The following is a 26,278-nucleotide window of genomic DNA, read 5'->3' as shown; positions in this document are numbered from 1 at the left end:
TACAGTCCCTCAGACCAGACCCTCTTGAGGGTAGCACGGTGGCTCAGTGGTTAGCACTCCAGCATTGCAGCGCTGGAGTCCTGGGTTCAAATCCCACCAAGGACAACATCTGCAAAGAGTTTGTATGTTCTCCTCGTGTTTGCGTGGGTTTCCTCTGGGTTCTCCGGTTTCCTCCCACACTCCAAAGACTGATAGGGAATGTAGATTGTGAGCTCCGATGGGGACAGGGATGATAATGTGTGTAGAGAGCTGTGGAATTAATGGTGCTATATAAGTGAGATAAATAAATAAATACAGACCCTCTATATAAATAGACCCTATACCAGAGCCCCTGAAATATTACAGCTCCCCCAAACCAGACCCCTTGCAATAAAACAGCCCGACACCAGACTCTCTAGAATTAGACCCAAGACCAGACTGTTTACAATAGACCCAAGACCAGACCCCCTGTAATACTACAGCCCCCAAACCAGATTCTAGAAGTAGACCCAGACCAGATTCTCTAAATCAAAACTCAACCGCTAAATAAATATAAACCCCCAGATCAGATAAATAAGGAACCCCGACCAGAATAAGTCCAACATTATGGGCTGATAAAATTCCTGATACAGAGCTCCAAATCCTCTGCTTTCCCTTCACACATTCTTAAAGTTAAGATTGTGGCTACCAGGACTCACCACCAGGGGGAGCTCCCATTGAATTCAATAATAAACTTGCTCTTAGTGAGCTCCCTCTAGTGGTGAGTGCAGGTAAATTCACTCATTCTATGCAGGGGATTTGGAGCAGTGTGTTAGAAAAGACTGAGCTGCAGAATTTAGGACCAAAATCAAGCAAGTGCAGCATAGTGGTTGCCATGGGGCATGCTGGGAGTTGTAGTTTTACAATAGCTGAAGTGCCACTGGCTGATTGCACGTCATCTAAAACAAGCATGAAACTGAAGGCAACGCCAATGTGTGACTTGAGGTGGCAACGATGGTCAGAGCTCTGGTCCTAGATTGGACGCCTTTCATTCTTGCGCAGATACCAGGCCCGATGGGACTTGCACGGTGCAAATGTGTCAGGCCGGCGTGTTGGGTCCCGTCTGCAGAAAGCTTCTCTCTAAAGTAACCCTGTGTTTGCCTTCAGTGTCAGGTTACTTCATTGCCTCCAACTCCTTCATCGTTAACTCTTACTATAATTACAATCATCAGGTCTCTGTGAGCTATTGTACTCCTTTATCAGTCCGTCAGCCACATTTCCCATCACAGAAATGGCGCAGGAGCGATGAGTTCCCAGAAGATTGAGACGACTGCGCTGCACAACGGCCAAGTGCACATAGGGACAATGACCCGAGAAGTAGAAACAGAGGTCACCCCTGAAATAACTACAGACCCCAGACCAGCCCCTCTAAATGCATACACCAGACCCCAATATACAGGCCTCAAATCAATACAGATTCAAACCCCCTCCAGATCAGAACACCTAAATAAAGTACAAACCCCAGAACCAGACCCCATAAATAGACCCCAGACCAGAATCCCTAAATAATTACAGATCCCAAACCAAACCCTGCAAAGTAATAGACCTCAAACCAGACCCCCAGATCAGAGCATTAAATAAATACAAATCTCCTAAGACCCCCCAGATGAGAACTAATAAATAAGTCCAAACCCCAGAACTAGACCCCAGACCAGACCCCTAAATGCAGCACTTTACAGTGGTCGCCTCTCTCCACGCGGCGCCACGGTGAATGTGGCAGTGCCCCGGAGGGCAGAGGTCTGCAGGATGGGAAGAGCGACTGTGAACTCTGCCAACCCCAGTGTTTCCCCTGACACATGATCACAGCCGCCACTGGGTGATGAAAGAATTCACCGCAGCAAACACTGCCCCGTGTAATATCACAGCAAATTATAGGTCACAGTGGGGTCCGCCAGAGAGGGGGTCACAAGTATGGTCGCCTTTTAGATTAGGATGGTTCTATATATTCTCAATATCCACCCACCTAACCTGACTGACTGCTCCTCAGTGTCCCTCCTCCCTGCTGCTGCTGAGATCTCACACTGCTCAGTACAATCTCCAGCTGTAAGGCTTGGTAAGTGGAGATTTAGAAGTATCAGACAGGAGGTACACTGAGGAGTTGTCAGTCATACTAGGTAGGTGGAGATTCAGTAGCAGGAGGAGGTACAATGAGGAGTTGTCAGTAATACTAGGTGGGTGGAGATTCAGTAGCAGGAGGAGGTACAATGAGGAGCTGTCAGTCATACTTGGTGGGTGGCATGGAGCAGGTACACTGAGGAGCTGTCAGTCATACTAGGTGAGTAGAGATTCAGTAGCAGGGAGGAGGTACACTGAGGAGCTGTCAGTCATACTAGGTGAGTAGAGATTCAGAAGCAGGGAGGAGGGACACTGAGGAGCTGTCAGTCATACTAGGTGGGTGGCATTTCAGTGGCATGGAGGAGGTACACTGAGTAGTTATCAGTCATACAGGGAGGGCGGAGATTCAGTAGCAGGGAGGAGGGCACTGACGAGCTGTCAGTCAAACAAGGTGGTTGGAGATTCAGTAGCAGAGATACTGAGGAGTTGTCAGTCATACTGGGTGGATGGAGATTCAGTGGCAGGGAGGAGGAACACTGAGGAGCTATCAGTCATACTAGGTTGGCGGAGATTCAGTGGCAGGAAGAAGGTACACTGAGTAGTCGTCAGTTATATTGTGTGGGCAGAAACTGAATGTCAATTTTCAAAAAGGAATACCACCATTCTGACATGGATTTTTTTTTGACAGTAAGAACCCCAGCCTCATCAGGTCTAAGTGTTCTATTCAAAATTGTATGCAGTTTGAATTATGACTTTTTTTGGCAGATACATCGGAGGTATTTTTACTGGATTCCAGTGTGTGATTGATGGGGACAGTCAGCAATGATGTACGCAGAGCGCTGCGGAATATGTGGGCGCCATAGAAATAAATCTGAAATGAGATTTTCTAGTAAATAATTAGAAGTGATGATGTCACCCGTCCGTGATCCTCCATGATCGCTCGTCATTGTTGGTTACACGCCGGGAGCCTTGCGCTCAGTAATTATCGCTTCTCTCGGAGGATTAGGAACAATGATGAGTGGGATCATCAGGAGGATGAAGCCAATGTGAGCGGGGGAGACGGCGGCGGAGGCCGGGAGCCGCACATTCCTGGGGCCTGAAATCTTCAGTTTTGGGGCTCAGCTGTAAATATACATGAAGGTCTCCTCCTGACAACCGTCTGACAACACCTAGTGAAGCTGGCCGGGACATGATGACTACACCCATCATTGTGCGACAGTGTATGGGGGTCAGGAGGGACGGCTCTGGGGACCTATAGGCACATTTCCCATTTATTGGGCCGGATATGGCGGCACTTTTTATTATCACTCTAGCAGACACTCACGACTAATCCACAGCTGTATAATACCGTCATACACTTGGGGTGAAGCGGGGCCAACACTAGATGAGGCAACGCTGTGGGGGATTACACCGGCTGCGGCGGGACGTAGCGAGGATCATGTTCATCCATTAATTACATCATTACATGGAACGATCATCAGGATCCGGAGTGACGGAGGAGGATAGTGAGGACGTAAAGGGGGCCTCCTACACGTCTGCAAGGAACGAGACCACCGAGCATGGAACAGACTATCATTACTCATGTGCAGACGCTCATTCACATGGGCAGCTCATCCCATTCACTTCTATAGGACTAGGCAGCGCTGCCACTACTGGCATGCCCGGGTCTAAACAATAAAGGGGGCACAGCACCCGTTAAATACTTGGCTGGTGATGGAGATGTTTTGGCACGTCCCTGCGTTAGTCATTTAGTCTCCAGACTGATGGGGAAAGTCTGGGTGCGATGTGTCACCTCCACCTGGTGATTCCATCCCTTCGCTCCCCGGCACCCGTAGTGCTGGCAGGATGGGCGCCAGGTCAGCAGAAAAAAATCTTGTTGTGACACGGAAAAGAGGCGCAAACATAAGTATCCCAGACGTAAAAGAACGGCAGAAAAAGGCGCAAAGTATTTAATAGCAGCGCAATAAATTTCCCCAGATGACGCCAAAATTCGATTTTTTTTTTTTGTCCCCAGATGCAATGCTTGCCCTTTAAATAACGCCGAGGTCAATGTCTGCCATTACCAGCGGCACCTTCTCTCCGGTGACCCCCCGCTGTAACCCCCTATAGTATTTTATAGTGGTCCAGTGCCCTTTGGTCTGGCAGGATGCAGGAGGTTGATGACCTGGGGCCTTCGGACGGATGGTTATCTTATTGCACTGACTCAAGCACTTGAGGTTGATGATAAATCAGTCTCCTTTAAGTGGATAATGGCCGCCAGAGAAAGTTGAGGCTTTGGATCAGGATGTGTAAACTATTGAAACTTTAACCTAATGCCTCTACAATAAAAAAAGAAATTAAACAATAGCTCTGCTAAAAAAAAAAAAGGATCTACCATTTTGTGTTCACAGCTCCTATGCAGATCGATATGTCTCCATGGTTACAGACTACAAAAGTGATCCTGTGTAGTCTGATCCAGCAGTCGTGTGTTTTTTTTTATTCCTTACTATCCTCCAGAAACTGCATCGTTTGTAGCCTTTAATTGATGTTTGAATGAGAGCTGTGTACACAAAACGGCAGATTTTTTTTCAATTAAGTTGCAAAAGTGAACATGTCCCTTTTATTTCAGCCAATATGGCGGGAAGTACAATGCCCCTCGAGTGCTACATTAGATCAGTCGCCCTTTAACCCATTGTTAAACAGAGCCCAACACTTGCCATAAATCTGTTTTTCTTTTCTTGGTGTAAATGCCGCTGTTCTCCTGAATCCGGAGAGGTTTTCCTTTTGTTCCTGCTCCTCTCCGTTCCTGAGATATGGCCTCTTCTTCACTGTATAAAAATCTGGTAATTTAGCCAACTGGGAGTGGCCCTCAAGAAACTAATTAGGGCCACGCCCACTTGAATTAAAGGCTAGATTCATAGACAAAGATAAGGAGGCCATATCTCAGGAATGGAGAGGCGCAGGGACAAAAGAAAAACATCTCTGGATTCAGGAGAACAGCGGCATTTACACCAGATAATAATAAATATATGTGATGGTTCCTCTTTAACACCAAATTTTACACCACTAATTCCCTTTGAAAAGTAATTGCCTGTGTACACGGTTAGAGCTGGAAACATGAACCTGATGATCCCAGCACTCGGGATGGTCCTGCCCCGCGCTCAGTACCAGCACAGCGAGGACGACCCAGACTAATGAGACTCTGGATAATGATACAGTAACGTCTTCCTTCTGGATAATGGCTGATTATGTGGAGGTGTCTCCCCCGGTAAGATGATAATGTCTCAGGAATGCGGCTCCGCTCCAGGGCTCACACTGTTTGGGACTCAGTGTTTCTTGATCAAACAGGGGCAGGGTCTGCACGACAGACCCCGAGGGATGAGCGCTCATCCGAGACACTTAGGAGCAACTATTTAATGGGATTGTTTGGATAGGAAATTGCAATTTTAAGATCCTGGTTGATTAATCACAAATTGCCACGTCTGTAACTTTGTATTTGACTGAAGATTCTGCACTGGATAATATCCTAATATATTTTTAGAGCAGAAAAAGCTCAGCTTATCTGATACAGAGCACCAAAACCCCTGTATGGACAGTATAGACTGCAGCCACCACTAGGGGGAGCCCCCTGTATACAGAGATACATGATAAGATTCTGTCTGCAGTCACCACTAGGGGGAGCTCCCTGTATACAGAGATACATAAGATCCTGTCTGCAGCCACCACTAGGGGGAGCCCCCTGTATACAGAGATACATGATAAGATCCTGTCTGCAGTCACCACTAGGGGGAGCTCCCTGTATACAGAGATACATGATAAGATCCTGTCTGCAGTCACCACTAGGGGGAGCTCCCGGTATACAGAGATACATGATAATATTCTGTCTGCAGCCACCACTAGGGGGAGCTCTCTGTATACAGGGATACATTATAAGATTCTGTCTGCAGTCAGCACTAGGGGGAGCTCCCTGTATACAGAGATACATGATAAGATCCTGTCTGCTGCCACCACTAGGGGGAGCTCCCTGTATACAGAGATACATGATAAGATTCTGTCTGCAGCCACCACTAGGGGGAGCTCCCTGTATACAGAGATACATGATAAGATTCTGTCTGCAGTCACCACTAGGGGGAGCTCCCTGTATACAGAGATACATGATAAGATTCTGTCTGCAGTCACCACTAGGGGGAGCTCCCTGTATACAGAGATACATGATAAGATTCTGTCTGCAGTCACCACTAGGGGAGCTCCCTGTATACAGATATACATAAGATTCTGTCTGCAGTCACCACTAGGGGGAGCTCCCTGTATACAGAGATACATGATAAGATTCTGTCTGCAGCCACCACTAGGGGGAGCTCCCTGTATACAGAGATACATGATAAGATCCTGTCTACAGTCACCACTAGGGGGAGCTCCCTGTATACAGAGATGCATGATAAGATTCTGTCTGCAGCCACCACTAGGGGGAGCTCCCTGTATACAGAGATGCATGATAAGATTCTGTCTGCAGTCACCACTAGGGGGAGTTCCCTGTATACAGAGATGCATGATAAGATTCTGTCTGCAGTCACCACTAGGGGGAGCTCCCTGTATACAGAGATACATGATAAGATTCTGTCTGCAGCCACCACTAGGGGGAGCTCCCTGTATACAGAGATACATGATAAGATCCTGTCTACAGTCACCACTAGGGGGAGCTCCCTGTATACAGAGATGCATGATAAGATTCTGTCTGCAGCCACCACTAGGGGGAGCTCCCTGTATACAGAGATACATGATAATATTCTGTCTGCAGTCACCATTAGGAGGAGCTCCCTGTATACAGAGATGCATGATAAGATTCTGTCTGCAGCCACCACTAGGGGGAGTTCCCTGTATACAGAGATACATGATAAGATCCTGTCTACAGTCACTACTAGGGGGAGCTCCCTGTATAGAGATACATGATAAGATTCTGTCTGCAGCCACCACTAGGGGGAGCTCTCTGTATACAGAGATACATGATAATATTCTGTCTGCAGCCACCACTAGGGGGAGCTCCCTGTATACAGAGATACATGATAAGATTCTGTCTGCAGCCACCACTAGGGGGAGCTCCCTGTATACAGAGATACATGATAAGATCCTGTCTGCAGCCACTACTAGGGGGAGCTCCCTGTATACAGAGATACAGGATAAGATTCTGTCTGCAGTCACCACTAGGGGGAGCTCTCTGTATACAGAGATACATGATAAGATTCTGTCTGCAGCCACCACTAGGGGGAGCTCCCTGTATACAGAGATACATGATAAGATTCTGTCTGCAGCCACCACTAGGGGGAGCTCCCTGTATACAGAGATACATGATAAGATCCTGTCTGCAGCCACTACTAGGGGGAGCTCCCTGTATACAGAGATACAGGATAAGATTCTGTCTGCAGCCACCACTAGGGGGAGCTCCCTGTATACAGAGATACATGATAAGATTCTGTCTGCAGTCACCACTAGGGGGAGCTCCCTGTATACAGAGATACATGATAAGATTCTGTCTGCAGCCACCACTAGGGGGAGCTCCCTTCCCTGTATACAGAGATACAGGATAAGATTCTGTCTGCAGCCACCACTAGGGGGAGCTCCCTGTATACAGAGATACATGATAAGATTCTGTCTGCAGCCTCCACTAGGGGGAGCTCCCTGTATACAGAGATACATGATAAGATTCTGTCTGCAGCCACCACTAGGGGGAGCTCCCTGTATACAGAGATACATGATAATATTCTGTCTGCAGTCACCACTAGGGGGAGTTCCCTGTATACAGAGATACATGATAAGATTCTGTCTGCAGCCACCACTAGGGGGAGCTCCCTGTATACAGAGATACATGATAATATTCTGTCTGCAGCCACCACTAGGGGGAGTTCCCTGTATACAGAGATACATGATAATATTCTGTCTGCAGCCACCACTAGGGGGAGCTCCCTGTATACAGAGATACAGGATAAGATTCTGTCTGCAGCCACTACTAGGGGGAGCTCCCTGTATACAGAGATACATGATAAGATTCTGTCTGCAGCCTCCACTAGGGGGAGCTCCCTGTATACAGAGATACATGATAAGATTCTGTCTGCAGCCACCACTAGGGGGAGCTCCCTGTATACAGAGATACATGATAAGATTCTGTCTGCAGCCACCACTAGGGGGAGCTCCCTGTATACAGAGATACATGATAATATTCTGTCTGCAGTCACCACTAGGGGGAGTTCCCTGTATACAGAGATACATGATAAGATTCTGTCTGCAGCCTCCACTAGGGGGAGCTCCCTGTATACAGAGATACAGGATAAGATTCTGTCTGCAGTCACCACTAGGGGGAGCTCCCTGTATACAGAGATATATGATAAGATTCTGTCTGCAGTCACCATTAGGAGGAGCTCCCTGTATACAGAGATACAGGATAAGATTCTGTCTGCAGTCACCATTAGGAGGAGCTCCCTGTATACAGAGAAACATGATAAGATCCTGTCTGCAGCCTCCACTAGGGGGAGCTCCCTGTATACAGAGATATATGATTAGATTCTGTCTGCAGTCACCACTAGGGGGAGCTCCCTGTATACAGAGATATATGATTAGATTCTGTCTGCAGTCATCACTAGGGGGAGCTCCCTGTATACAGAGATATATGATTAGATTCTGTCTGCAGTCACCATTAGGAGGAGCTCCCTGTATACAGAGATACATGATAAGATTCTGTCTGCAGCCTCCACTAGGGGGAGCTCCCTGTATACAGAGATATATGATTAGATTCTGTCTGAAGTCACCATTAGGAGGAGCTGCCAAACCGAGAGTCACTAGCACATGGGCTCTGCTGTGATGAGCGCAGCACTGTCTGTGTATTTTGGCGGCAATGTCCCAGGATCCTGGCGGAGCAGCGGATTGTTACCTGTCTGGTCTGTGCGGTCACCTTTATAGCAATCATTACAGGCTGTATAATATTGTATGACATCTGGAGCTGCAGAGCTAACAATCTAGAGAGGCTCCTGAGTGGCAGAGATGGCGGTATGGGTGTAACCGGCCACTGAGGACTCTAGGAGGAGAGGAGCTGTAGTGACGGAGGAGATGCGGCTTCCCAGGATGACATGGACCCCATATCTGTAGGGCAGGCTCTACCCTGCCCCCCGGAGGAGAGATCAGGTTCTGCTCTATTCAGCGGCTCAGACATTCTGCAGGCAGGCGATCGTCGCCCCCTCGGCTACAGCCGGTCCGATGTCACAACTTGTATAGATCGCTCTCAAAATAGTTTTAGAGAAAAAAAAAAAAAATATGTTGTAACGCACGAGAGGACAGATGGACGGATGTGATCAGCGGCAATCATTACCGGATGTGTACGGGGGTCTCTAGGCTTTCGGCATCTTGTTGATGGATCTGTTGATTTGCAGCTCTGGCTGTGACTTGTGTATAAGGTGTGATGTGAAGCGTGGATATGCATTATGTTTCACTCCATGGAGGAGTGGCCCTTACACTACACTCGGGCCCTGGAGTGAGGAAGCCATGCTGGTTAGTCACCCGTGCCGCCCGTCTCCCACCCTCGGGCCGCTCACCAGGGGATTTCTGCACCCGTCACGACTCGCACAATTCCTGGAAACTTTCCACAACCAAAAAAATTTGTGGATAAAACACAAAAGAAAGACAATGCAGAAATCCACCCTGCCCTGCGAGGCGGCTCGTAGCCCAAATCTGTCTGTAGCCTCGGGAGTCTTATAGCACCCGCTACGATTAAGCTAATATGTCTCCGTCTGGTGCGGTGCCAGCGGCGGCCCCGCAGAGAGGGCGGAGGACCCTGCAAAACCACGGCAAGGTGGCAGCTCTCACACAACACCAGACTTGTGCCCTGCATGACACCAGGGGGGCGCGAGCACATGCGGCATTATAAGCTGTAGCATGCGGCAATGAATACGGAGCAACAATCCCCTCCTGGTACGTCACCTCTTGTGTATATAGCTGGGAGGTCGGACCCTCTGCACATAAAAGCTCTTAAAAAGCGAGTTCACACTAACTTTTTTTTTTCTTGCAAAAATGATGTTTTTGGGGTTTTAAGCGCCATTTTTAACAATTTTTTCTCCAAATTTAATGAAAAAAAAAAAGTGTGCACGTGTTAAAAAGCAACAAAAAAAATCACAGGCTAAAGAATCTGCATGAGGGAAGCCTAGAAGGTCCATATGCCCCATGCCTGCTGCTGCGTGCCTTAACAACCGCCGCCTGTCTTCTTACATATCCATCAACCTTCCCGCTGATTTATGGAGGTAGTAAAATAAATCTTAAGCGTCGCAGGACACCGAGGTGACGTTACTTGTAAAATGTCTGCACCTCTAACATGTCGGGACTTTCTATAGCAACCAGCAGAAAACACAGCCGGGGGGCAGCATCATATCTGCTGGCATAGGGAAGGGGAGCCTGCTACTGGAGGAGATTGGAGGGTATGGCCACCGGAGGGCGGCGCTGTAGAGCAGATCTGCATTAAGAAGGGACGAGAACATTAAGGGAATGTGCGCACCATCAGTATTTGCTTGCAAAAATTTCTGCAGCGTTTCAGCACCACTTGGCAGAAAAAAACGTTGCGGAAATACCGCACGTTTTTGATGCGTTTTTTTTCTCCAATGCATTGTATAGGAAAAACGCTGGCAAATCCGCACAAAGAATGGACATGCTGCATATTTAAATGCACATGAAATCCTGATCATGTGCACAGATCTTCCAAATTCTCATAGGAAATGCTGGGATTCCGGCGTCAAATTTATATGCTAATGAGCAAAAAGTACATTGGGGTGTGTCAAAGCAAATCCAACCCTCACTCCATATTCTCTGCCCCATGTGAATGATTGACAGGTCCTGTTAATCAAGACGCAGGGTGCGGAATAAAGAGTGAGGATTAAAGAGCTGAAAGTGCTTTGACACGCCCTGATGCACTTTCCAGCTCATTTGCATATAAATTAAAAGCCTTAATTCTACACCAAAGCTGAAATAATCTGTGCAGAATCTCAGGAAATCCAAGACTGTCTGCAGCATTACCTGTGATACTGGCGGCATCGAGAGCAAAGTCGTCAGCATAAAGATTGTCTGCAGCGTTACCTGTGATACGGGCGGCATCAAGAGCAAAGTCGTCATCACAAAGATTGTCTGCAGTGTTACCTGTGATACGGGCGGCATCGAGAGCAAAGTCGTCAGCATAAAGATTGTCTGCAGCGTTACCTGTGATACGGGCGGCATCAAGAGCAAAGTCGTCATCACAAAGATTGTCTGCAGTGTTACCTGTGATACGGGCGGCATCGAGAGCAAAGTCGTCAGCACAAAGATTGTCTGCAGTGTTACCTGTGATGCGGGCGGAATCGAGAGCAAAGTCGTCAGCATAAAGATTGTCTGCAGTGTTACCTGTGATACGGGCGGCATTGAGAGCAAAGTCGTCAGCACAAAGATTGTCTGCAGCGTTACCTGTGATACGGGCAGCATCGAGTGTGAAGTTTTCAGTACCAATCACATTGATTAAATTAACTTTATTCCATGTTGTTTTCAGCAATTCTGGGGACAGACACAGGTGGACGCCGACATCTTACAAGCTCTACCTGTGGACGCCGACATCTTACAAGCTCTACCTGGTGACACGTTCTGCTGCAGCCGCATAAACGTTACATAGAAAAAAAATTTGTCTTTTTTTCTCCACGCGAGCTTCTTACAGGACAAAACGGAGGTTTTTCTGGAGTTTAGAAACGCAGCCAGTACATCGCATTGCGGATACGGTTGTAGTCAGGAACCTGCTCGACGGGACCTAAGAGAAAACAAGAGGACGACGCGATGCAATGAGTAAGACTGCACCTGCGGCTCATACACAGATCATCCGTGTACCCCGAAGCTTGCACTTCAGGAAAACGTACCGACTGAAGCCACGGCAGGGCACCGATCATACAGGTATTTGGAGCAGACGTCCCTCAGTGTCTTGGCATTGACGGCCTGTAAGAAGACACATCAGAGATTAATATTTCATCCTTAAAGCACCAGTTATTTGTTCAGCCCCAATTCACATTAGCAAAAAAAAAACCCTCACTGAACCCTGGCTTTGTGTGTTGAGGCCTCATAAAGGATCGAACAAGCTTGTTTCTAGGTTTTAGAAATTCAAGCACCACAGCATTCATAACACAAGCATGCTCAACTGAGCAGAGCGCGCACGTGTATAGGGGGCAGTCGGGAGAGTGTTTGATCTCCTTTTTTAATCTGATGTAAGGTTATGCAATGTCTATGGAACTGAAAGCAGCTTAGATTGATCTCCAGATCCATCCACAGAAACTATAAGACACCACGGGGGGCGCAGCTGCATTCTGGGGGGCGCAGCAGCAGCTTTGTGACCCCCTGCAGACCAAGCATCCAATACTCACATCAATCCTGGAATTCCATTCCTCCAAGGAGACGCGCTGGCCGTAAGCCAATACCTGGCGCCCAATATCCTCACACACCGGGGTTGTTCCTTTAGAGGTAAATCACAAAGATGTAATAAGCTGAGGGATAAGCCATCATAGGACCCCCCCGCAATTAGAACCCCACTTACCGTCCAGTTGGGCCACCAGAGCAGTCTTCAGGGTCTTCTTAGCTTGGGACACTTCACCGTCTGTTGCGCTGGTACAAAGACGCATCCTGTGATACAGATAGTAAAACCACTTAAGGATTTTTCTATAGGGGGTTATTGATTAGTAACTTGTGCTGTGTAATACCACATTTCCCCTGTGGTGGCGCCGCAGAAGGATAGGTCGCCCACCGCTAAATTCCACCGCAGCCGATCGCTGAGAACGTTTTAAAGGTTTTTTTTTTCCATATGTCTAATATAAATGATCCCACAGAAGCCAAGACAACCCCTTTAACAAAATAAACCCCCAACCTCCCAGCACCATCTGCCCGTCTCCTCACCATTCTCCCTGAGCAATATGGAGCATGTCCTCAATACTGTGTTTATCGGTCACGAAGTGAAGTCCGAGGAGTCCGGTGTCAGAGTAACGGATATTGAAGGACTGGAAGCTTTGGCACAGATTGTACTCGGCTGCGGCCCTCGCAACATTGCTGGAGAGATTCTGAAAAAAAATAATCATTTTTTTTCTTATTAAAACTTCTTGCAAAAGTCTCACAATTTACATCACTGTGGGAAACGCCATGGCTCCCTAACCTAGATAAATTGGAAGGGTTTAAAAATTGGGAGTCTAAAAGGACTAGAAAGATTCACTCATGTTTTAGTGGGAGATTCACTCAAGGAGTTTTCACAGATACAAAATGAATATGGACTGCCCAACACCGAATTTTATAAGTACCTTCAGTTACGACATGCATATCAGGCAGAGGGTCTTGTCCTAAATAATGGAGTTCCTCAAAATGCTATAATACAGAGAATGGCTAGGTCACATAATTCTGGGGGGCTAATCTCATCGCTTTATAGGCGTCTGCTGGACCTGGTATTAGCAAAACACCCCATAAGATCAAAAGAAAAATGGGAGGGCATGATAGGCCCTATTGAAGAGGGGCTGTGGTCTGAAATACTGGAAAGAGTTCCCCAGTTATCTCTGAGTGAGTCCCATAGATTCTCCCACTTACAGGTGCTGCACCAGTCATATGGAACACCCCAATTTCTCCACGATTTAGGGCTTCGACCAGACTCCCTATGTGCTAGATGTAAAGCATCCCCGGCTAACATGCTTCATATAATGTGGACCGGCCCTGCTCTGGAAAACTTCTGGAGGGATGTAATAGTATGTATACTGGGATATATAGAAGATCTGAGCACTGATGAACATGGCAAAATAGCGGTGGCACGCATGTTATACATGGCCAGGAAACTAATAGCCCAACATTGGTTATCAGAGCAGGCGCCCACGGTGACGGAATTTATAAATAAGATTAATTGGTTATTAAATCTGGAAAAAAGTATATATCTGAAAAGGAAGGCCATCTCCAAATTTGAAAAAAATATGGGCTCCATGGATTGACGGCTCCGGCCCGGCATCCAGAGAACTGCATAGATTTCCACTTGGTCTGCTATGATTGGTGTATAGATTACTTGACAGGTGCAAAATCCTACATTGGGCTGCTTTAGACATGTATATAACTGCTCCAAAGCAAGAGTTAGATAGCCCTTAATACAACTGTGACTATTCATACTGTAAGATTGTTAATTTGCTGTAGACAGAACTGTGGAACATTTAACTCAAAATGTTTTGTTTGAAAGGGCGAAGTGTTATGGGGGGAGGGATAGAATAGGGACGGGGTCCCTTCTTTGGTTGGGTTGTTTTATTTGTTTTACTGTTGTGTTCCAAAAAAAAGTTTTAACAATAAAAAATATTTGATTTAAAAAAACTTCTTACAAAAGTAAAAAATCTCTGCAGGCTATAAACTATTAAGAATTAACCCCTTACTGACTGATGTACTTTTTTTTTTGCCATCCGTTAAGGGTTCTCTTTCTGACATGGAGCCCCGGAAAATTGCACAAGTCTAATTCCCGGGGCCGCTGATCACAGCCCGGGGGCCACTGAGTAGAGCCCGGGGGCATCGATGAGATGGACTCCGATAGATACTGCTGTCAATTGCGATTATGGCATCTCAAGAGAAGCCCCTTCTGTCGGCAACATGATTGTGGCCCCTCCATTTGCCTCAAGCATATAGTAGGCCATGTCTCTGTCTGATGCAGAAGAGCATCAACGCTTTCCACATCATGTCTGACCTTAAATTGTTAAGTTTTTTCTGCACCATAAAAAGAGAAAAAAAAAAATCTATAAAATATATGCATCAAAAATGGTGCAGCTCCTGGAAGAAGAAGAAAAAAAAAAGGTGCTCTGGAGAAATTAAAATAATAATTATTGGTTTCTTAAAGGGATGGTCCACTATTGGACAAAACATCCAAAAAATATTTATTCCCACCTCTAGGCCCATACTCATGCTTATTAAATCCCTAACTGGTCTCCTGACACCAACATGTAGTGGGGTGTCACAACAGTGCTGCAGCCAATCAGTGACTGCTGATTGGCTGCAGAATTCACATTACGCTTCAGTGTGTAGAATATTTTCTCACGCTGGATTTATTTATTCGCCCTACCTTCCCGCCTCCGTATGTGGCATCGTAGTTGCTGAGGATGGTGTTGGCTAAAGCCAAAGCGACGTTATCAGCGCTGTTCCATCCTGGTCCGTCCACTGCAATAGCAACGTGAGCCAAGGGCAGGTCGTCATTGCGGGCAGAGAGCTAAGAAGAGGACAAAAATAATGAGAAATATTACACAGAATACAAGAACAAGATAATGGGGTCATATATGCAAAATGTAGTTGTTCATACTGGATCCAGAACTGTCAATGAAACTGGACCAGCCATACAATCACTGATGGAGAAAGACATTGTTTGCATAGGAGCTGTGTGCAATGAACGGTATGAATATCTTTATTTTGCTTTTATTTCAGATACGTTGGTTGCAAAAATGCTCAAAATTCATCTACTCACTGCGCTTCCTGTAAACCTGCACGGGGCGAGCACGGGGATGACACCGTCCTCGTATTCAGAAGAAAGGCCGCCAAAGTGTCTATGGGCGAGTTCACACAGCTCCTTGTGATTGATTCCTGAAAACATGTAAATTATATTTAATAATCATTTTCTGTGATCCCTCCTGCAGGCTGGAGGGATCGCAGAGGGGGTTTACATCATGTCATAGGACCTATGATGGGTGCAGCGTTACCTCCTGCTGCAGCAAGGACCATACGAGGAGCCTTGTAGTGAAGGTTGATGTAGTCGAGAAGGTCGGCCCGTGTGAACCTCCTGGAGGAAGAGATCATTATAGATGAGTGTGTGTCCTAGGAGTCATTTACTAGAGTCATTGAACTGATATTATACACGGCACATAGAGAAAGCAATGATGACATTTCCACATTTTGCTTACTTTATATTTTCCGATGGGCCCACAATGGTTTGGCCGAGGGGGGTTCCTTGATACGCGGTGGCGTGGAGATAATCGAACGTCACTTCCTCGAGGTTAGAGTCAAGCTCCTGCATCTCCCTCAGCACCACCTCTCGCGTCTTCTCGATCTGAGAGTCCTCCAGGCTCTTATTCTGAACCACGTCGGCCAAGATCTCAACAGCTGAGGACAGAGGAAGACATCAGACACTGAGCTTACAGTCCTGGGTGATGGGAACCAAAAAACGCGATTGGATTTAGAGATAAAGTTTGGCTGATCTGTACGATCGGGGGGGCGATGGATATCCGGCACGTCTGACCTCACATTATGTCATCTCCTGCCTCCATGAAGTCCACAGTAAGGTCTTTACCTTTAGGCAGATCCTTGGACAGCGCCTTTATGTAGACAGCCGTCTGCTCCCGGGTGGTGTATGTACTGAGGTGGGCTCCCATGCTCTCCACCTCTTGCTCCAGGGCGGTCTGGGGGCGCTTCTTTGTTCCCTGGATGAAAAAGATTTAAGTTTATCCTTTATTCTATATTATATGTCAGGAAAGGGAAACAATATGTATGAACTACTAATATGATGCCGCTGTCTATCTTTTTAAGTGGTCCTAAGCAGTGTGGAGGGTCAAGTTGAGCACTGATCGCTACCCCTGTGCCGAGGCGGCTACCATGCCATCTAGGTTAATACTGGCTGCCCCCCCGTCCCCATCACTACCATGTTTGTACTCCTGTGAAGATTTATATTGCAAATTAAACCACCCCCAAGTCTGGCTGTAAAAAACAAATAAGTAAAGTGGGTACGGAAAGTACTCAAAGTATAAAAAGTTCATTTTTTTCTCATTAAAGTACACTCTGCACCCCATCTTGATTGAAAAAAAAAAAAAAACAAATGTAGAAGTTTTTGCAAATTTATTAAAAAAGAAAAACTGAAATATCACATGGTCATAAGTATTCAGACCCTTTGCTCAGACACTCATATTTAAGTCACATGCTGTCCATTTCCTTGTGATCCTCCTTGAGATGGTTCTACTCCTTCATTGGAGTCCAGCTGTGTTTAATTAAACTGAGAGGACTTGATTTGGAAAGGCACACACCTGTCTATATAAGACCTCACAGCTCACAGTGCATGTCAGACCAAATGAGAATCATGAGCTCAAAGGAACTGCCCAAGGAGCTCAGAGACAGAATTGTGGCAAGGCACAGATCTGGCCAAGGTAACAAAAGAATTTCTGCATTACTCAAGGTTCCTAAGAGCACAATGGCCTCCATAATTCTTAAATAGAAGAAGTTTGGGACCACCAGAAGTCTTCCTAGACCTGGCAGTCCAGCCAAACTGAGCAATCATGACTTCTATGAGGAGGTTAGCTCTCGAGTAGATCAGGGGGAACCAGTGGATGTCGTGTATCTCGACTTCTCAAAAGCGTTAGATAGCGTGCCACATAATAGGTTGGTATACAAAATGAGAATGATGGGGCTGGGGGAAAATGTCTGCAAGTGGGTAGCTAACTGGCTAAAGGATAGAAGGCAGAGGGTGGTTATAAATGGAATATACTCAGATTGAGTAAGCGTCACTAGTGGGGTACCACAGGGGTCTGTACTAGGCCCAATGTTATTTAATATCTTTATTAACGACATAGTCAACGGGATAAATAGTAAAATATCAATATTTGCAGATGACACAAAGTTATGTAAAACAATTAATACAAAAGAGGATAGTGCAGACCTACAGAGGGACTTGGATAAGCTGGGTATGTGGAGCATTAAATGGCAAATGAGGTTTAACGAGGAGAAATGTAAGGTCATACATATGGGAAGGAAAAATGGAAGTCACCAGTACTCACTGAATGGGAAATCATTGGGGAATTCAGAGATGGAGAAGGACTTGGGCATCTTGATTGGTGGCAAACTAAATTGGAGTGCCCAAAGTCAGGCCGCTGCTGTAAGGGCAAACAGGGTAATGGGATGTATCAGAAGAGGTATAGCTGCAAAGGATGAGAACATTGTTCTTCCACTGTACAAAGCACTGGTCAGACCACACTTGGAATACTGTGCTCAGTTATGGGCCCCAATATATAGAAAGGATATAAATGAGCTTGAAAAGGTACAAAGGAGGGCAACAAAATTAATAAAGGGAATGGAGGGACTGCAATACCCAGAGAGGTTGGCAAAACTAGGACTATTCAGCCTGGAAAAGAGAAGGTTGAGGGGGGACATAATAAATGTGTACAAATATGTTAGGGGACAGTATAGAGACCTTGGCCGGGATTTGTTCAAAAGGAGGGATATTACGGTAACAAGAGGGCATTCACTAAGACTGGAAGAGAAAAGGTTTCAGCACCAGCATAGGAAGGGGTTCTTTACGGTAAGAGCAGTGAGAATATGGAATTCACTGAGTGAGGAGACGGTAATGTCGGATTCACTAAACCAGTTCAAGCGGGGACTGGATGCTTTTCTAGATACCAGGCAGATTTCAGCATATACTTAAAAATAAAATAAAATAGTAGGTTGATACAGGGATTTATTCTGACTGCTGGTTTCAGAGTCGGGAGGGAATTTTTCCTCAGGTGAAGATTGGCCAAATCATTTGGGGTTTTTGCCCTCCTCTGGATCAACTTTAGCAATTACAGAACTAACAGGTCGAACTTGATGGACGCAAGTCTTTATTCGGCTTTACAAACTATGTTACTATGAAGAGCCTTGGTGAAAGAGGTAAAGAAGAACCCCAAGATCACTGTGGCTGAGCTCCAGAGATGCAGTAGGGAGATGGGAGAAAGTTCCACAAAGTCAACTATCACTGCAGCCCTCCACCAGTCGGGCTTTTATGGTAGAGTGGCCCGAGGGAAGCCTCTCCTCAGTGCAAAACATATGAAAGCTTGCATAGAGTTTGCTCAAAAACACATGAAGGACTCACAGACTATGAGAAATAAGATTCTCTGGTCTGATGAGACGAAGATAGAATTTTTTGGTGACAATTCTAAGCGGTATGTGTGGAGAAAACCAGGCACTGCTCATCACCTGCCCAATACAATCCCAACAGTGAAACATGGTGGTGGCAGCATCATGCTATGGGGGTGTTTTTCAGCTGCAGGGACAGGACGAATGGTTGCAATTAAAGGAAACATGAATGCGGCCAAGTACAGAGATGTCCTGGATGAAAACCTCTTCCAGAGTGCTCTGGACCTCAGACTTGGCAGAAGGTTCACCTTCCAACAAGACAATGATCCTAAGCACACAGCTAAAATAACAAAGGAGCGGCTTCAGAACAACTCTGTGACCATTCTTGACTGGCCCAGCCAGAGCCCTGACCTAAACCCAATTGAGCATCTCTGGAGAGACCTGAAAATGACTGTCCACCAACGTTCACCATCCAACCTGACGGAACTGGAGAGGATCTGCAAGGAAGAATGGCAGAGGATGCCCAAATCCAGGTGTGAAAAACTTGTTGCATCATTCCCAAGAAGACTCATGGCTGTACTAGCTCAAAAGGGTGCTTCTACTCAATACTGAGCAAAGGGTCTGAAGACTTATGACCATGGGATATTTCAGTTTTTCTTTTTTAATAAATTTGCAAAAATTTCTACATTTCTGTTTTTTTCAGTCAAGATGGGGTGCAGAGTGTACTTTAACCCCTTTACAACCCATGACGTCTTAGTACGCACATTTGCGTACCCCCCGTTCAGTGAGGGCTGCTGCGCTGAGCCCACACTGAACCGAGCACATGTCAGCTGATTCTTACAGCTGACATGTGCCCGCAACAGCCGCGGGTGGAATCGCGATCCACCCGCGGCTGTTAACATGTTAAATGCCGCTGTCAATCTTCGACAGCGGCATTTAACGCGCACTTCCAGGTTGCGCGTCATAAGCCCCGCCCATCGGCGACCCCGTCACGTGATCGCGGGTCACCGATGGGTGGGCATGACAACCCAGGGTCTGTAGCAGACGCCTGTGGTTGTCATGATCTGGTCGCTATGAGCGCCACCTAGTGGTCGGCGCTCATAGCACAGGACCATTTCTGCTGCATGCAGGGGATCTGCTGGTCCCCAGTATGTAGCAGAGCCGATCAGACAACTGCTGCTTCTAGTCTCCTATGGAGACTATTGAAGCATGCAGTAAGTGGAAAAAAAAAAAAAAAAGTTTTTAAAAATAAAAAAAATATAAAAGTTTAAATCACCCCCCTTTCAACCCATTCAAAATAAAATCTAAAAAAAAAACCCTACATAGACATATTTGGTATTGCCGCGTTCAGAATCGCCCCATCTATCAATATAAAAAAATAATTAATCCGATCGGTAAACGGTGTAACGAGAAAAAAATTCTAAACGCCAGAATTACGTTTTTTGGTCACCACAAAATTGCAATAAAATGCAACAACGAGCGATCAAAACATCGGATCTACCCCAAAATGTTATCAATAAAAACGTCAGCCCGGCGCGCAAAAAATAAGCCCTCACCAGCCCCAGATCACGAAAAATGGAGACGCTACAGGTCTCGAAAAATGGCGCTATTTTTTTATTTATTTTTTTTTTACCAAATTTTGGAATTTTTTTTCAACACTTAAATATAAAAGAACCTATACATGTTTGGTGTCTACGAACTCGTAATGACCTGGAGAATAAGAATGGCTGGTCCGTTTTAGCATTCAGTGAACGTGGTAAAAAAAATAAATAAAAAACAACTGTGGTATTGCACTTTTTTTGCAATTTTACCGCACTTGGAATTTTTTTCCCGTTTTCCCGTACAAGATATGGTAAAACTAGTAATGGCGTTGAAAAGTACAACTCGTCCCGCAAAAAATAAGCCCTCAAACGGCCATATTGTCCAAAATATAAAAACGCTATGGCTCTGGGAACAAGGGGAGCAAAAAACGAAAAAGCAAAAACGACAAAACCCAAGGTTGCGAAAGGGTTAATGAGAAAAAAAAAAATAACTTTTTAGAATTTACCAAATGGCTGCAATGAAACAGAGTGAAAAATTTAAAGGAGTCTGAATACTTTCCATACCCACTGTATATTCGGTATAGCCATGTTCATAAAAGTTCAATCTTTCAATTGTGTAAAATAAAAAGATCAACACACCCAAATGTAAGTTTTACTGTCACTGAAACGACCCAAAAAATGCAATTAAAATGTTAAATATAGCACGAAATGGTATCAATAAAAACTGCATGTCAGTATGAGAGAAACAAGTCCTCGCACTGCTCCCTCGATGAGAAAATAAAATGTTTCAGGGCTCAGAAAAGCAATCACATTATTACCTTGAAGGCCAGATGTTCCAGGAAATATCCCGCTCCGTTGTTCTTTTCGTTTTCATAGCGGCTTCCGGCTGCAATCCACACTCCGACCTACAGACGGGCAGAAACAAAACGGTTGTTCCAAACAGTTCTTGTATCTGTAACTACTACAAGATCTCTGCTTGGTGTCAGTGAATGCACGATTGCATCCAAAAGGGAACTAAAACGTGTCATGGTGCAGCCTGGATGTCAGATGTCAGCCTTCATCAGGACGTAAACACAATTGTTCCAGTTCACAGAAAGCAAGGAGGAACCTAAAAGGGGGTCATCAATATCAGAAGGGTGGGAGTCTCACCTCCAGATGTAAATAGTAAATGGAGAGGAGCAGCTCCAACCTTCACAAGTGCTGCAGCTCAGTTACCATTGAAGTGAACAGGAGTGGAGCAGCCACTACAAAGTGTAAGGAGCTGCTCCGTTCCGGCCCCGTATCTTGCATATATCCGGCCACTGCTGATCCCCAATGGTGCCCTATGTCAGACCCGCACCCATCTGATACTGATGACTCAGACTGCAGATAGGACATCAACATTATAATCCCTACCCAGCATCTTCTGGACATGTAAGCTCTTAGACTGGTGTATGGAGCAGGCCCAAGTCCCGAGCAAGCACTATAGCCAGCAGATGTCATTAACCCTTAGCGCCAATCGCTGCTGTTGACCCCTTAAAAGCCGCTGTAAATCTATGACAGCAGCATTTAAGGCCCATGGTCCCATTCTGGCCATCCGTGTTACGCTTCACCCCACTACAGAACACCGGCCCTCGTACGGCCGTATCGACAGAAAAATAAAGTTCTGACTTTTGTAAGAGGAAGAAAAACAAAAGTTTAAAAACAAAATAAACAGTAAAACACAGGATTATTATAAAGGAGCGGGACCTTTTATTAGGACTTACGGTGCACGTGGGTTGTCCAGACTCCTCAGAGGCGACGCGCAGTCCGTTCTCCAGTGAGCTGACCTGGGTATCGGGAATGTTACTTATTGTCTGCGCGTAGGACACGGCGCTGCGGCTCCTCTTCACACCTAACAGTGCGGACTGCAGGAAGAGAATCATAAGAAGATTACAATCCCCCAAACCTACATAGTGTCCTCCTGCAATTTTCTATCAGGGGATGAAAAAGTGAGAGGCACAGAAACAACCTGTTACTTGTAGGAAGTGTTATATATCACCTAAGAAAAGGATTCACAGCTACACAGCTCAGCACTGCTGAATAATGCTACTGCTGCTTCCTAGAAAATGTTTCATCTCACCCTGGTGCTGGATTCAAAGCTGCACTGAACAATGCTGCTGTATAATGTTCTCTATGCTGCTGCTTTACAGCAATTGTTACCTCAACCAGTGCTGGATTCACAGCTACACTGATCAGTATGTTCTGCCATATGTTATTCCTGCTACTGCTGCTTCATAGTAAATGTTTTCCCTCACCCTGGTGCTGGATTTGCAGCTACACTGCACAGTACTACTGTATAACATGCTCTATCCTGCTGCTTTATAACAAGTGTTACCTCAGTAAAGTGCTGGATTCACAGCTTCACTGATCAGTACGTTCGGCCGTATATTTCTCCTGCTGCTTCATAGTAAAATGTTCTCTCTCACCCTGGTGCTGGACTTGCAGCTACACTGCACAGTACTACTGTATAACGTTCTCTATCCTGCTGCTTTGTAGCAAGTGTTACCTCATTAAAGTGCTGGATTCACAGCTACACTGCTCAGTACTCCTGTATAATGTCCTCAGTGCTGCTGCTTCTGGCCATGTGCTACATAGAGACAAGAGCGCAGGAATCCCCAATGTCTGTCTGTGACTCCTAGTGCACGCTGATACAATGTAACAAGCCCTGCAGCTGTGTCCCACTGACAAGACCAATAGAGGTTCCCAGCGTCCCCCTGCACCCCATGGGCTCCCTGCGCCACAATCACAGAACCTAATCAAACATCACTGATTAATATTCCTTTAAGACGTCTTAAAGGGATTATCCAACATTTAAAAAAAAAAAAAATGGGTTTGTTATAAGACCAGCGCCCCTCCCTGTCTGCTGATTGTGTCTGGTATTATAGCTCCGCTACCCTGAAGTGACCAGAAGAGCGGCAGTACCAGACAGGACCTGAGGACCGGGGGGGCGCTGTCTGTAATAAACTTACAACCAGATTATACGGATCGTACAGTAGCGCACGTCACGTAAACGCCCCAGAATAAGGTCACATGACCACATCATCCGAAAGAACAGCCGCCGGGTGATAAGGGGTTAACAGCAGAAAATCACAAGAATCAGCAAAAGTCTTCACTCCCCAATAACTGACACCAGATAACAACAGCGGGATCGGAGAGAAAAGGACAACACCGAGCACAGCGGCCTCCGGTGTCCGGGGACTGGGTGACCTTCACCGAAAACAGCGGAGGCCTCTCTATACAGCGGCCGGACCACCACAGAACAAGAGGTGACGACCCCCAGAGCCCACCAGGACCCCCACCGTCACCCGGAACCGAGCAACACCCACCGAGCGGGCGGAAAGCAGGGCCCTGCCCGCAGCACTGCCGGTTCTATACACGGACGCCGCCATCTTCCAGGTGACACTGAGACAGACAAGCGCATGCGCAGAAAGACACAAGAAAGCAGCAGCGTGATACTAGATTTTGTAAGAGCGCCCTCTGCTGCTAGGAGGTCTCTAGTGGCGATTACACGGCTAACACCTATGATACCGCCCCCTATGTACAAGAATATAACTACTATAATACTGCCCCTATGTACAAGAATATAACTACTATAATACTGCTCCTATGTACAGGAATATAACTACAATAATACTGCCCCTATGTACAAGAATATAACTACTATAATACTGCCCCCTATGTACAAGAATATACCTACTATAATACTGCTCCTATGTACAAGAATATAACTACTATAATACTGCCCTCTATGTACAAGAATATAACTACTATAATACTGCTCCTATGTACAGGAATATAACTACAATAATACTGCCCCTATGTACAAGAATATAACTACTATAATACTGCCCCCTATGTACAAGAATATACCTACTATAATACTGCTCCTATGTACAAGAATATAACTACTATAATACTGCCCTCTATGTACAAGAATATAACTACAATAATACTGCCCCTATGTACAAGAATATAACTACTATAATACTGCCCCCTATGTACAAGAATATACCTACTATAATACTGCTCCTATGTACAAGAATATAACTACTATAATACTGCCCTCTATGTACAAGAATATAACTACTATAATACTGCCCCTATGTACGAGAATATAACTACTATAATACTGCCGCCTATGTACAAGAATATAACTACTATAATACTGCCCCCTATGTACAAGAATATAACTACTATAATACTGTCCCTATGTACAAGAATATAACTACTATAATACTGCCTCCTATGTACAAGAATATAACTACTATAATACTGCCCCTATGTACAAGATTATAACTACTATAATACTGTCCCTATGTACAAGAATATAACTACTATAATACTGCCTCCTATGTACAAGAATATAACTACTATAATACTGCCCCTATGTACAAGATTATAACTACTATAATACTGCCCCCTATGTACAAGAATATAACTACTATAATACTGCCCCTATGTACAAGATTATAACTACTATAATACTGCCCCCTATGTACAAGAATATAACTACTATAATACTGCCTCCTATGTACAAGAATATAACTACAATAATACTGCCCCCCTATGTACAAGAATATAACTACTATAATACTGCCCCATGTACAAGAATATAACTACTATAATACTGCCTCCTATGTACAAGAATATAACTACTATAATACTGCTCCCTATGTACAAGAATATAGCTACTATAATACTACACCCTATAGAGAAGAATATAACTACTATAATACTGCCCCCTATGTACAGGAATATAACTACTATAATACTGCTCCTATGTACAAGAATATAACTACTATAATACTGCCCCCTATGTACAAGAATATAACTTCTATAATACTGCCTCCTATATACAAGAATATAACTACTATAATACTACACCCTATAGAGATGAATATAACTACTATAATACTGCCCCCTATGTACAGGAATATAACTACTATAATACTGCTCCTATGTACAAGAATATAACTACTATAATACTGCCCCTATGTACAAGAATATAACTACTATAATACTGTCCCCTATGTACAAGAATATAACTACTATAATACTGCTCCTATGTACTAGAATATAACTACTATAATACTGCCCTCTATGTACAAGAATATAACTACTATAATACTGCTCCTATGTACTAGAATATAACTACTATAATACTACCCCTATGTACAAGAATTTAACTTCTATAATACTGCCTCCTATGTACAAGAATATAACTACTATAATACTGCCTCCTATGTACAAGAATATAACTACTATAATACTGCCTCCTATGTAGAAGAATATAACTACTATAATACTGCTCCTATATACAAGAATAGAACTACTATAATACTGCCCCCTATGTACAAGAATATAACTACTATAATACTGCCTCCTATGTACAAGAATATTACTACTATAATACTGCTCCTATGTACAAGAATATAACTACTATAATACTGCTCCCTATGTACAAGAATATAACTACTGTAATACTGCTCCCTATGTACAAGAATATAACTACTATAATACTGCCCCTATGTACAAGAATATAACTACTATAATACTGCCCTCTATGTACATGAATATAACTACTATAATACTGCTCCTATGTACAAGAATATAGCTACTATAATACTACACCTATATACAAGAATATAACTACTATAATACTGCCCCTATGTACAAGAATATAACTACTATAATACTACCCCTATGTACAAGAATATAACTACTATAATACTGCCCCTATGTACAAGAATATAACTACTATAATACTGCCCCTATGTACAGGAATATAACTACTATAATACTCCCCCTATGTATAAGAA

The 26,278-nt window shown here is 44.9% G+C and overlaps 1 protein-coding gene across 1 annotated transcript; it reads right to left on the bottom strand.

Moving 5' to 3' along the window:
- Positions 1-11,567: 11,567 nt before the first annotated feature.
- On the bottom strand, positions 11,568-23,913 carry UQCRC1 (ubiquinol-cytochrome c reductase core protein 1). The gene is made up of 13 exons (XM_073642780.1): positions 23,786-23,913; positions 22,184-22,324; positions 21,257-21,343; positions 16,370-16,499; positions 15,984-16,182; positions 15,783-15,862; positions 15,551-15,666; positions 15,155-15,298; positions 12,985-13,145; positions 12,629-12,714; positions 12,459-12,547; positions 11,961-12,036; positions 11,568-11,854 (listed from the first exon to the last, which is right to left on the bottom strand). The coding sequence occupies exons 1-13, from the start codon at positions 23,846-23,848 to the stop codon at positions 11,790-11,792; spliced, it is 1,437 nt and encodes a 478-aa protein (XP_073498881.1). The 5' UTR covers positions 23,849-23,913; the 3' UTR covers positions 11,568-11,789.
- Positions 23,914-26,278: the final 2,365 nt, after the last annotated feature.

Source organism: Phyllobates terribilis, unplaced genomic scaffold (assembly GCF_046119375.1).
Source record: "Phyllobates terribilis strain yellow unplaced genomic scaffold, ASM4611937v1 Scaffold_8__6_contigs__length_399053987, whole genome shotgun sequence".
Taxonomy (NCBI): domain Eukaryota; kingdom Metazoa; phylum Chordata; class Amphibia; order Anura; family Dendrobatidae; genus Phyllobates; species Phyllobates terribilis.
The sequence above is the reverse complement of the archived record's forward strand: the minus strand, read 5'-3'. Positions and strand labels throughout refer to the sequence as shown.

Coding starts and splice junctions, on each gene's coding strand:
- UQCRC1 (XM_073642780.1), bottom strand. CDS start 23,848: ATGGCGGCGTCCGTGTATAGAACCGGCAGTGCTGCGGGCAGGGCCCTG. Junction 16,183..16,369: donor GTCCAAGGATCTGCCTAAAG/GTAAAGACCTTA, acceptor CTCTGTCCTCAG/CTGTTGAGATCTTGGCCGAC. Junction 11,855..11,960: donor CCCTGCCGTGGCTTCAGTCG/GTACGTTTTCCT, acceptor GTTTTCTCTTAG/GTCCCGTCGAGCAGGTTCCT.